At 35.9% G+C, this 12,599-nt stretch overlaps 2 protein-coding genes across 8 annotated transcripts; one reads left to right on the top strand and one right to left on the bottom strand.

The window, feature by feature from the left end:
* Window positions 1–4,496, top strand: XK-1 (xylulose kinase-1). Of its 7 annotated transcripts, none has more exons than XM_022290559.2 (9): window positions 1–158; window positions 415–626; window positions 1,499–1,638; window positions 1,727–1,979; window positions 2,075–2,207; window positions 2,628–2,716; window positions 3,477–3,754; window positions 3,890–3,959; window positions 4,080–4,496. In XM_022290559.2, the coding sequence occupies exons 1-9, from the start codon at window positions 80–82 to the stop codon at window positions 4,278–4,280; spliced, it is 1,455 nt and encodes a 484-aa protein (XP_022146251.1). In that variant the 5' UTR covers window positions 1–79; the 3' UTR covers window positions 4,281–4,496. The 7 variants fall into 7 exon arrangements, with proteins under 7 accessions (XP_022146251.1, XP_022146250.1, XP_022146253.1 ...); XM_022290558.2 differs by having other exon boundaries at window positions 6–158; window positions 385–626; XM_022290561.2 differs by having other exon boundaries at window positions 8–158; window positions 342–626.
* Window positions 4,497–4,891: 395 nt separating this feature from the next.
* Window positions 4,892–11,334, bottom strand: LOC111015498 (MATE efflux family protein). Its single transcript, XM_022290542.2, has 14 exons — window positions 10,771–11,334; window positions 10,426–10,520; window positions 10,236–10,344; window positions 10,010–10,065; window positions 9,177–9,232; window positions 8,123–8,261; window positions 7,885–8,022; window positions 7,743–7,811; window positions 7,527–7,637; window positions 6,844–6,972; window positions 6,118–6,195; window positions 5,627–5,698; window positions 5,458–5,520; window positions 4,892–5,374 (listed from the first exon to the last, which is right to left on the bottom strand). The coding sequence occupies exons 1-14, from the start codon at window positions 11,204–11,206 to the stop codon at window positions 5,273–5,275; spliced, it is 1,653 nt and encodes a 550-aa protein (XP_022146234.1). The 5' UTR covers window positions 11,207–11,334; the 3' UTR covers window positions 4,892–5,272.
* Between the last annotated feature and the right edge of the window lie 1,265 nt (window positions 11,335–12,599).

The raw sequence follows: 12,599 nt of genomic DNA, 5'->3' as shown, positions 1-12,599 counted from the left end.
ATGTTAGAAAGGCAAAATCGCCGTTCCCTTATCCGTAGAGAAACACAGAGCCCAACGCAGAAACAGAACTTACAGAACGATGATTCCTTACAATCTTCATTCTCCTGCTCCAAATTTGATTTTGCTTCCGTCCACAGCATTCTCGCCTCCTAATTATGGTTCTCTCTCTCTCTCTATCTCTAATGTATGCTTTTTCCTAAGTTTTGTTATGTTATCTTCGTATTACTTATCATGGAATTCTTTATCTGAGCAATGTTCTGATCATTCGAGCTTTGTTTTCGCCGAAATTTTGTGTGTTCTGTTGATTTTGTTTTTATGTTAATCGAAAATGCCTTCTGAAGCTAAATGGATGAGTTCAGATTCATCTACATCTACTTCGAGCAGTTACCAATGCGTATGATCTTCGCGCGTCAGGGATTTGGATTTCGACGAATATAAGTCGAAGAAATCGAAGACGGACGACAATGAGCGTTGGAGCCGAAGCCTTAAGTCCAGTGGTGCCTCCTCAGGTCGTGAATCGGCTTTATCTTGGGATGGATTTTGGTACCTCTGGCGCAAGATTTGCGCTCATCGACCAGGAAGGGACTGTTCGTGCTGAAGGAAAGAGGGAGTACCCGCTCTATAAGGTATATGAGTATAGATCTTGAAGCTTTGTTTATATTCGAAGGGTAGTCAGGTGAATTTTTATTTTCAATTAGCTGATGGGTGAGCTAAAATCACGCATATATAAAGATATTCGATGGATGTTGGCGTAAACTAGCGTTGTCTTTTTTTTAGAGTTATTAGGTGGGGAAGGGACATCAATGCAATAACAGTAAAATTTTGATCGTGGGTCAACTGTTTGGAATTTTGGCAAGTGAAGATTGCTTTTAAAGAGGACATGAAAGATGTGAGATGTCCCGTTTCGTCTGTGGCTATGGAGTTGAATGGCTAACGGCCTCACTACATAGACCAAAACTAAGTTGGGTTCTTCGATGCTATTTGAGAGAACAAGAGGACTCTCAAGTTTAGATCCCATGAAGTCAAAAGAATTATTTGGTAGGGCTGGAACAATATGCCTTGAAGATTTTATTTGGTTGGATATGTGAGATAAAAATTCAAAAAATATTTTGAACATGCATCCGAGAGTTAAAAGGAGTGTCGGCCACAATTTATCCTTTTAGCGCCACTTTCCTACTTTCCCAATAGCTTAACTTCAAGTTTCCTAACCACTTACTTTTTCTATTATTTTGAAGTTAGATGGTTTGTCCCAAACTAGGTGAATATGGAGAGTAAGGGGGTATCTCTTTTCTTTTCTTTTTCTTTTTTTAATATATACACACACACATAAAATTACTGATTTTAAAAGACAAAACACTTCCCTCATAATCCAAGGAAAAGTTTGTTTCTGCACACTGTAACAAATGTGTTAAAGAAGGAATCATGCAGTGCAGATTCATATCATTGCAACATGAACACAGTAACTGGGAATAATGTTACTTTACTGTTGTCTAGAAAGAGCGATGAAACAATCGATTGGGCAAGTTCGTGGAAAACAACACTTTTTTCACTGCTTGAAGATGTTCCAAATCATTATCGTCATTTGGTGGCATCTATTTCCATTGATGGCACATCTGCAACTACCATGATTGTTGACAGGTCAACATGCTTTAGAAATTCCTGCCCTTCATTAGACTTTGCCCCCTCCATGTGAAGTCTGTTTTTGAAGCAGCGTATACTTGCGCAGTAACACTGGACAGCCATTGTCAAAACCATTCTTGTACAATGAGAGTTGTCCTGATGCCTTACCATTGGTGAAGTCTATTGCTCCTGTAAACCATACAGTCTGCTCTGCCTCGTCTACTTTGTGTAAGCTGGTTTCATGGTGGAACCGTGCTGACTCGAATAAAGAATCTGCCATGTTGTTACATCAAGCAGATTGGTTGTTGTGGTTTCTACATGGAAAGCTTGGGGTTTCAGATTATAATAATGCTCTGAAGGTGATCTTCACAAGTTTTTGCTACTTGTATCTTATACTTTCCTGAACATTTTAGAACAGCCAATAGCTAATTACGCATATCTCTCTGCATCACAGGTTGGCTATGATCCTGAAGTTGACTCTTACCCACCCTGGCTTCTCGCTCAACCATACTCTCAACTTTTACCTTACGTCAAAGCTCCTGGAACTTGTATTGGGTATTTGAAAGAGGACATTAGATCACGATTCGGTAATTTCGCAACTTTTGACTACCAAGAGTAGAAGCAATTCGAGCTGCCAAAATGTGGATCTGTTTTTGTTAGTTATTGTTGAAAATTCTCTCTTTGGAAATCAAATAAGTACAGGGTATTTTCACATTTAAAGGGAGAATAGCTTTTAGTGGAAGAGCACTTTGTCAAGAAAAATTGATTCTATGAAGATTTGTATCCATATATAAAAATTTAATTTGCTCATCAGTTGTTTCAAAAGTTAACTCCTATTGTAGGCAATTAAATGATTTATATAATGCTCCCAAGCAATTTGTGTACTGGCTGTTGCACCTCATTTCTATGAATAATTATATGCAACTCTCTGTGTCTGAGTTCCTTTAGAGTAGGTTCTGTTCTGGAAGTTTATAAAGAGTTGATGTTTAACAAGAATCTTTCTGTAGGTTTTCCAAATGATTGCATTGTATGCACCGGAACCACAGATAGTATTGCTGCATTTCTTGCAGCACGTGCAACACTGCCAGGGCAAGCTGTAAGGATCCAATATGAATTAATTTTTCTTGGAGTAGATAGATTATTTTCCTAATGTTTCTGTCATGCACTTAGGAAAAGGGTTTTCTAACTTACTTACCTAGCTTGATCCAGCGGCTAGAAATATGCAGGGTTTATGACTGTAGTACTTTATATTTGTGATATGCATCAAAAGAAACATGATGGATCCGTTGAGGAAAAAGAAACTAGTTTACAGGAATCTCCCACAGGACCCTGTACTACATGGACTTGAATTTGATACTTCCATGTTTTCATCCCTCAACATCTTTTATTCCATTAAAAAAAGAATTAAGTTTCTGAGAATTTAGTTACTGAGATTTGATTATGAGTTATTAACTGAAAAAATGAACCCCAAAAAAAAAAAAAAAATTACAATCTGAAGAACTAGCTTCAAAGATTCTGATGAACTCCTGTCCTAACTTGGTTTCTCGATAAACGATTCATATCAAGATGAGGCTTCGGTGGAAACTGTTCGTTCAAAGTGTCTTTCGACTCAAATTCTTAAAAGAAAAGGGGCAGAAAAGGAGGTATTTAAACTCAAACAAGAGCACCTGTGGCTGGCAGAGTTACTTTTACCCCTAAAACATTTCCCATTTGGGTTGACAGTTAGTTTGCTGACTTCATTCTCTGTTTACTGTTTCTATACTGTCTCAATTTGGCTCCTTGGTTCTGAATGCTTTTGGTTTCATTTAGCTATTATTCTCGCCTTCTCAGCCGTGTTTAAACTAAATGCTGTTTAGGTCACTTCCTTGGGCTCCACGCTTGCCATAAAACTATTGAGTACCAGCAGGATTGACGATGCACGGTTTGGCGTGTACAGTCACCGACTTGACAACATGTGGCTCGTGGGAGGAGCTTCAAACACAGGAGGAGCCGTGCTTAGACAAATTTTTACTGATGAGGAATTAGAAGAAATGAGCAAACAAATCAATCCCATGAAAAGTTCTCCTCTAGATTACTATCCACTGACGTCGATTGGAGAGAGGTTTCCGGTGGCAGACCCACAAATGTCTCCCAGGTTTCCATCCTTCCGCTTCCCTTAAAAGAATTAACAACTCCTCGCTATAATCTTGATTGCAAATTCCATATTCTGGTTGCAGTTTAGCATCATAAATAACTGCTACTCTTTGATTTTTAAAAAATTTGTCTGCAGATTACATCCACGACCAGAAAATGATGTTGAATATTTGCATGGGATTTTGGAATCTATTGCGCGCATCGAGGTAAGGGTCAAAGCACCATAATCTTTGCCTTTCTTAGGTTCAAATTGTGAACTCTTAAAAGAAAGTGGGTTATAATTATAACACTTGTCTAGAAGCATAAAAATTGGTGTGTTTATTTAGGGAAATGCTTATAGGTTATTGAGGGATTTGGGAGCAACCCAGGTTGAAGAAGTGTTCACAGCTGGAGGTGGATCCAAAAATGAGAAATGGACGAAGATCCGAGAGAGAGTTCTTGGTTTCCCTGTGCGTCGAGCAACTCAGACGGAGGCTGCTTATGGAGCTGCTCTATTGGCATTAAGAGGTGCCCAATCATCCATATAATTGTAGCTTTGAGTGAAGAAAAATACTTTGAGTGCTTATTTGTCAGTCTTTTATTGATTACCATTAAAATTTTGACAAATTAGAAAGAGAAATAAAAAACTGTCTAATTTTTATTGGTAGTCAGTATAAAGATGGATATGGAACAATAATTACTTGAGTTTTGTTTAGGAAGGAAAATGATTCGGTTGAATAAAAAATATTATTAATTAGTTTGTATGATGAATCTTTGTTTTTTTCTCTTCTTATATATATCTCTTTTCCATACATTGTAGCTTTCGCACGTAACCTATAAAAATCACTAATGTTTGAATACTTGGCCAATTTATCTTTTAATCAATTTACCATTTTTTAAAAATAAATCTATATTTTGTTTTGTTTCCAGTTGTTTTTAAGTTATTTAGATATTATAAATTAACACCATTTAGCCACTTAACTTCTTATTCTCGATCATTGGAAAAGGAAATAAAAAACAATTGAGCTAATGGATCCCAATGTTCTAGACCAATTTTATTCTGAACTCGCACCTAAATCTGTTTTCTTTATAGTTTATATTATAGTATGGCTGATTTAAGATTTTCACTACATTTGAAAGATTGCGTACTTCCAGAAAAGAAAAACAAAACAAGAATGTATCATATGCATATATTTAGCATTTATAATTTAGATATGGCCTTGCAAGATACAACATTAAAAGAATTCTGACAGAAAATACAACCTAAAAGCCAGCACTCTTTTAACTTTTAAGAAACACAGAATATGGCTTCACACTCTTTTAAGATAAAGTTGCTCTGTCTTTTGTTTTAGCTTCATCCAATGAGCAGAACCTTCAAAACCTGCTTGTGAAATCATATGCTTCTTGCTTCTTTATGTAACACTGTGTCTTAAGCTGCCTACAGAAACTTTTGGTTCCAATCCATTCCTGCAACCTCGGATGACGAAGACATCGAAAAGGTGTTGAATCATATCTACTGCAAGCTCACATGGACTATCACCTATGCAGCTTTTTGCTTTTCCAGTTTATAATGACTCAAATCACTGGAGTAGAGCACTCCATTGGGAGAGAGAACCCGCCGAAGAGCGATAATAAACCGAGCCTAGGTAAGAGAGCGATCGTAGAAGGTGAGAAGAGCAGAGCAGCTATTTAGACATAGGTGAAGTAGGGATGTCTTGTTCTTACCCATTGAAATCCGACGAGGGCGTACCAGCAGCCTGCCAAACCATAACCCCTACTGCAAATAGCCTGGAAGCAGCAGCAAAGTTGAAGCACAAAGGTAGAGAAGAATAGGGTGGGAGAAAATTTAGAAACCATCAAGAATGAGATTAAGGTTTGGAGATGAAAACATTACCAGTAACACAATGGCACCAAGACAAAGGCATCCAGTCATTGACAAACTAATAAATTTTAGGTCTCGTCCAGCCTGCAAAAATCAAATTTCAAGAGTTCCTTGCTTGATTGCAACTCAAAAGTGAATTTGATGAAATAAGACAATATTACTGGAGCCAAAACAAGTAGTAAGAAGTTGGAGCTTTGCTTCCCTAATACCTAGGGGCACCCGTACCCGTCCCAAGACTTGGATCCAAGAGACATCGAGGAATTTTTATATAAGCTCACCGAAATGTTCGAACTTGAGACCTCTAAAACCAGTATGACTAAGAGATCCCACGTCCTTGTCGAGTAGCACTCGCTGCCCTTTGGAGACGCAATACTTGGTATTTTTAACTTATGATTTCGAAGGCAGAAAGAATAGTTTGTTCTTTTTTTAAGCGATAAGAAACATAAGTGAACGTACAACTCAGTCGAAAAAGCTTCAGCAAAATCTCTAAGGTGAGAACATACCAATAATGTCCCTTCTAAGCTATGAGTTGGGGGTGTTATGACTAGCGCCAAGAAATATGGAATCAACACTTTGTGCATCTGCATGGACAGGTAAATACGTAATTGAGATATTTTATATAAAAATAATTATCATACTAAGAGGTATTTTTATGGTCAAAAATCAAAATCAATATATTATGAGCAAAATTAGGAACTTCATGTTGAGAGTTTTTAATGACATGGGATTGAACAATGGCCCTCAATTCAATTTTTATTTTGTTAGAATTGAAATAATAATACGTTAGGCAACAGTAGAAAGACTTCGAATGGCACCTCTAAGTGCCCATCAGTTAAAAATGGAATTCTAGAGGCAGTTTTAATTATAATAAGAAATTGAGCTTTCATCTAGAGAAATGGAAAAATATATAAGGGCATACAAAAAAACGTCCTACAACAGGACATCCCTGGAGAAGGGGACTACAATCCAAAAGAATAACATCTAACTAATAATATACCACAATCTACTTATGCCATATGAGTTATTGTCAAAGCTGCAAAATCTAGAGTAAGATAATTACAGATTGAAACAGCAGAAATGTGAACTTCAAATACTTATCTTATGCCTATAATTAATCCATCATGTATTATATGTTATGAAAATGGGGGGGGGCAAGAAAATAATAGATTTAAATGGGAATAGCAATGGTTCAAATTCCACATGTTGGGATATAGATATCAAGAACTGACCTCCTGAATAATCTTCTCTTCAGGTGTGAAGAGATTGGGGAATAACCAAGGAACTGATGTTCCAATAGTCCCTAATACCAAACCAAATATAGCTCCTATGATCAAGAGTGACTTGAGCAGCATCCGAGCCTACACAATATAAAAGGCTTTCCACAATAAATTCAATGACTATCCATAAAGAATAGGTCTTACAACCATAAACTACCCACCACTGGTTAACAAGTATCCATGCAAATAAGTTTCTAAGATTTATGAATATCCAAAGCAAAGCAAGGAATTCTGTATAAGTTGAATAAAATTGGTGCAGCTACTCTGCAACCAAAATTCCGAAACAAGATGGATGACAGTAAAGGCTCATTTGGTAAAGTTCGTGTTTTCTGTTTCCGTTTCCTCATTTTTAATAAAGAAAAATGAATTTCATGTCCCATCATCCATGAATTCAAGTATGATAAAACAATTTCTTTATTTATGTTTTGGAACAAATTGGAAATGAAAACAAGAAAGAGAAACTTGTTTTGGTTGTTTAAAAAATTTCTATACAATTTTGAGAATGTTCCCTAAAAAAACGGAGAAACAAGTTAGTTGCAAAATGTTGAGATTTCTTAAGAAAATTGGAAATGAGAAACAATTAACGGGAACGTTACCAAACATGTCCTAAATAAATAGTAAATTCAAGTTCTCACCTTATCCAAACTAGGATTCACTCCATGTATCAATCCAGGCATAAATGACTGAGCAGTTTGGGAAAGAGGTTCACCCCATACGGTACACATACAGAACGTTTGAATCATGACCTGGAGAGAATGGCAAGCCACCAATTTGAGACACCATTGACTTCCAATGGAGAGAAAGAGGCATACATGCGTATGAAGATAAAAGTGAAAAGAACTATGTATAACCTGATGAGCAGCCATGGTGTGTGTGCCCATAGACGTAGCATAATAGATGAGGAGAGAATAGAAAACCACCTAAAAGATCGTAAAATTAGATACATTAATCAAATGAAAACAGATGGATGTAAAGGGTTTTGTAAAATAGAACCTTTGACATCATTGTTATAAAAACAGGAGCAGCAAGTCCAAGTATTGACAAAAATTCACCGGGCGAGGGAACAGATAGAGAATATCCATGGTATCCTTTCTTGTTCAGTGTTTCTATCATCATATAAGCCGCAATAACCTAAAAATCATACAGGAGAAAAATAAGATCAGTTATAAGGTGTGAACCAGTACAAATGCAGTGAAATTAGGTACACTAACGTAAACAGAAAGAAGCATACCTGTGATGCCATAGTTGCCCATGCAGCACCAGCAATACCATAGCCCAAAAACATGCAGAGGACCACATCACCTATGCCATTTACAATACTTGCAACTGCCAAAGCCTTCAGAGGTCCCCAGGAATCTTTCATGCCAAGACTAAAGCAAAAACAAAAATGGAAGATAATAAATTTGGTGAATTCTCAAGCTACTGGTGGTGTTATTCTGGACGTTTTTACAAATTTTCTATATTGTTTCATTTTGGCACCTCATTTCAAAGTTAATGAAATACTTTGTCAATGTTGTGTACAATGTATTGCATTTGCTACAGTATAGTTGTCTTAAGCTTATTTTCCATGTACTCGTACTTTTTCTATTATTCTTAGTAAACAAATTGGAAAAAGCCACGGAATCATTTTCTTTAAATCTTCATGTACGTAATTCAGTTTCTTGTCTCACCGGGAAATCAATTCAGAAAGCAATTAAACACCTTATGGCAACTATGCTCAAGCTCACAAATGAAACTCATGGGGTAAAGAACAACAAGGGCCTCAAGTCTAAAACCTAAATTGGACAAACTACCATAATTATGAAGAAAACCAGTAGGCATCTGATAGCTTAAATGTGAAAGGATTTTTTACTCTTTTTTTTTCAATCTCGAAGTAAGGTGACATACCCCGAATCACTAAAGTTTATACAAGTAGGCATAGGAAGAAGGGGGAACATGTAATGAGTAAGGACGTGTGATTTGTGCGCCCCAAAGAATTTCCAATTTTGTTAGTCAGGGGGAGTCCCGTGAGGCAAATTTTGGGGTTCAAGGCTATTTTCAATTGAGGGATGGGGTATGTCTTTTATATCATTTTTTAAGGCTCAATTTCTGAGTGTTCTTGGGAGAGTGGGTCTCCCTTGTTCTGGTAATCTGTTATTATAAATAAAATTTGACCTTATCACAAAGATGACGAAGCAAGTAAATTTATGGGTTCATATGATGAAAACAGCAAGTATAAAACAAACAGACCAAAGTTATGATAGAAGAAGTAGACGAAGCATTGGCATGGATCTATAAATAGGAACCTTGCACTCTGAGCAACCCATCCAGTGAGAATTGCAGGCCATGCCAAACCTCGAATCTACCAACGAAAAGGATTCTGTTCAACTTAAAGTCATTGAACCAATTATCATAATGGAAGTGTACATTTACACAGTAAACATCGAAAGTAGAAATCACAGAAGTTAGATCATAATTTAAAATTATCCTGACATAATTTTATGCATCAAAATAATCGTTATGACCATTGTGTTACAAGGAAATAATGTATGTGGTGAACTTCTTACAATGGGGAGGAAATGAAACTAAGCTGTTCCATGATGAAAGATCTTAACATGTCTACTGTCTACATTGTTCGCAACTCCATTTGTGAATATTTATTACTTGGTTAACGTGTTTTAGGAGGTCAAGTCTGTACAGGTGATAAGCATTGTATTCATTTGAATTATAAGAAATGTTTGACAATAATTTTTATATTATTATAAACGAATGGTTATAATAGTAATGAAATTGAGCCTTTTTTAAGTTCAAACTGGTGTTAGTTTGGAGGAATCAGCCTGTTAAAGAACTGGACATCATTTTTAAAGTTTTTTGGTTACCTCACACTGTCACTAACAACTCATGTAGCAAGAAGAAAGGAAACATAAAGAGACAGTAACGAAAATCCAATATCATGTATGTATAACAAGCATAAGTAGAAGTAATGCGTCCAATTCCTAAGAATCAGAACAAGCTCAAGAGAGGTGAATTCAACAAAAAAGAAGTACATCACATATGAGGCTAAAAGACAAACTTCTATCAGTAAAAAGTTCATCTAAAATTATTAAAAAATACAAAATAAAAAGAGAAGAAGACGAACCTGAACATATGTGTTTGCTGCAGGTATGATGTCTGCATTCTTTGTCCCCGCAAAAGCTGAAAATTTACAATAACATCATGGTAATGGTATTCCAATGCCTCCTACTTTTAAAAGATGAGGAAGTTCTAGCTGTTTATGTGGCAAAAAACATAAGATAATAGTCCACAAAATTAATGAATGTCATGAGTCCTTTATTTAATGAAGCAATAATGTAGAAGTTTAGTACCAGTTAGCGCTACTGAACCCAATAGTTTGGTAGCTAAAAGCATCAAGAAACCAGATATCAACCCAACGAACAGCAGTACAGATATGTGATGTTGCACTTCGTCTTTATCCTGCAACAACACTTCTAGTCAAGAAATGCAGCACAACTATTACATATCTGTAATACAAATTCCATCCATTACGGGTCGAACCTGTTTGGCAAGGGCTGTGGCTACCATATTTGAAGTTGCAATACTAAGAAACATGAACACATAACTTGTATAATCACATAAAACTGTCGCTGGGCCTGCCAATCAAACGTGACAATCAAAATAATTGATATATAACATTGTTTTTAGATTTCCAAACAAATAACCAGCTCAACTTAAGTAACTGAAGTTGGTTGCTAGTTGGATTAGACCCAGTAAAGTGGAAGTTTAAACCTCTTGTTTTCCCAATCCATTAGTAAATTCAAGTTAAAGCTTCCCATCTATTAACCAGTTACTCTTCGCAAGAATCAAAAGGAAGCAAAAACAGAAGGAATTTTACGAAAATACCTAAAGCAGCAAGCTCAACGGCGCTTCCCTGGCCAATAACCGCGGTGTCAATGAGACTCATCAATGGTCCACAAATCCACAATCCAATGGCGGGCCCAGTAAACGTCACAATCTCCTTCATCTGACGCCACAACCCCTGGCTCCCCAATTCTTCTCTATTACTACTCCCCAGTAATTGTTCGTTTTCTTGAACTTCAACGGCGATTTCGCTCTCAATCTCGCGGCCATCGCCAGTAACCACAAATCGGCGGCTGACCCGCGACGGCACATCGATAGATGAAGTGGAGAAAGAGGAACGGAGGCGAATGGCGGGGCAGGAGAGAGATTGGTAGGTGAATGGAAAGGAAGGGCGAGCGAGTGGTATGGGAATTTTGGGGTTCTGGTTCTGGATTTGAGCAGTGATTGAAGAAGGACGATGGAGGATTTTGAAAGGCATTTTTTGGCGCCTGAAGATTGAAAGGAGCGAACTTTAGGCTCCGAAATTCAGAAAAATATTCGGTAACAAACAGTTGGGAAGTCGCCACAGTCCCTTCATTCTTGAGAGAGAGCGAGTGGTCCGCCATTATTGGAGTCTGAAGATTGAGTCTTCAAAGAGGTCAAGACACGTGGACGATTCTTGATCGTTCTTTTCTACCCTCTTCGCCCTAAAACCTAGAGGTAATAATTTAATAATTATTTTTCCTCAATTTTATCTTTTAAATCTTTGATAATTTTTAGAATGTCATTAATTTAATGCGACATTCTTAGCTTGGCAGTAATGGGCCTTATGTCAATCAAATCTTCACCTCATTATATATATTGAAATAAAGGAAAAGGGGCAACTTTGAGATATGATAAAAAAAATAAAAAATTAGAAAAATAAGTAAAATAGCTTTGAGTTTTTCAGATATAAAATTTCTTTTGAAAAAAAAAACGGAGGCCTACGTTTTAAATTACAAATATATCTTAGAGGCCTAAACCAATAACAGGGCACACACCCAAAATGCATATTGAAATCCATAAAAACCCTAACTTTCAATTTACCTTCGATTTCCATTTGATTACCTTTCATCTCCTCTCCCCTCCCTTTGATTTCTCCTTCACAGTAAGTTCGAGTTTCACCATTCACGTTTACGTTCCTTTCGATTTCAGTAACTATCAAATTTCTCCTTCATTTTCCATGCATGTCATTTCGTTCACGTTCCTTTCGTTTTGATTTCCCTTCGATTTCCACTGATATATATCTTATATACTTTTAATTTACCACTGATATAACTATGATATCTACAGATATAACTTATTATATGATTATATGATTTATCATGTATTAATTTACTGCTGATATATTTGTGATATATACTTTAAGATATTTATCTGATTTACCACTGGTATATCTCTAATATAACCATGATATATACTGATATAACTTCTTATATGATTATATAATTTACTATTGATTGATTTACCACTAATATAACCATGATATATATCTAATATATATTTGAATATAACTATGATATATATAGTACAATTGATTTACTTTTGATATAACTATTATTTCTACTGATATAACTTTCGATATGAGATTTACCACTGAAATAGTATTGATAAATGAATTATCATTGATTTACCATTGATATATGTTTGATATGTACTTGATATGAGATTTACCACTGATATAGTATTGATAAATGAATTATCATTGATTTACCATTGATATATGTTTGATATGTACTTGATATACTTTCAATTTACCAGTGATATACTTATGATATAACTATGATATATGTGTATTGATATATATACTTATGAAATGATTATATGATGTCCAACAAAAAAAATTTATTTTT

This window comes from Momordica charantia (assembly GCF_013281855.1).
Source record: "Momordica charantia cultivar OHB3-1 chromosome 2 unlocalized genomic scaffold, Mcharantia_2.0 BLBB01000002.1, whole genome shotgun sequence".
Lineage (NCBI taxonomy): Eukaryota > Viridiplantae > Streptophyta > Magnoliopsida > Cucurbitales > Cucurbitaceae > Momordica > Momordica charantia.
Note: the sequence above shows the minus strand (reverse complement) of the source record. Positions and strands in the feature narration are given on the sequence as shown.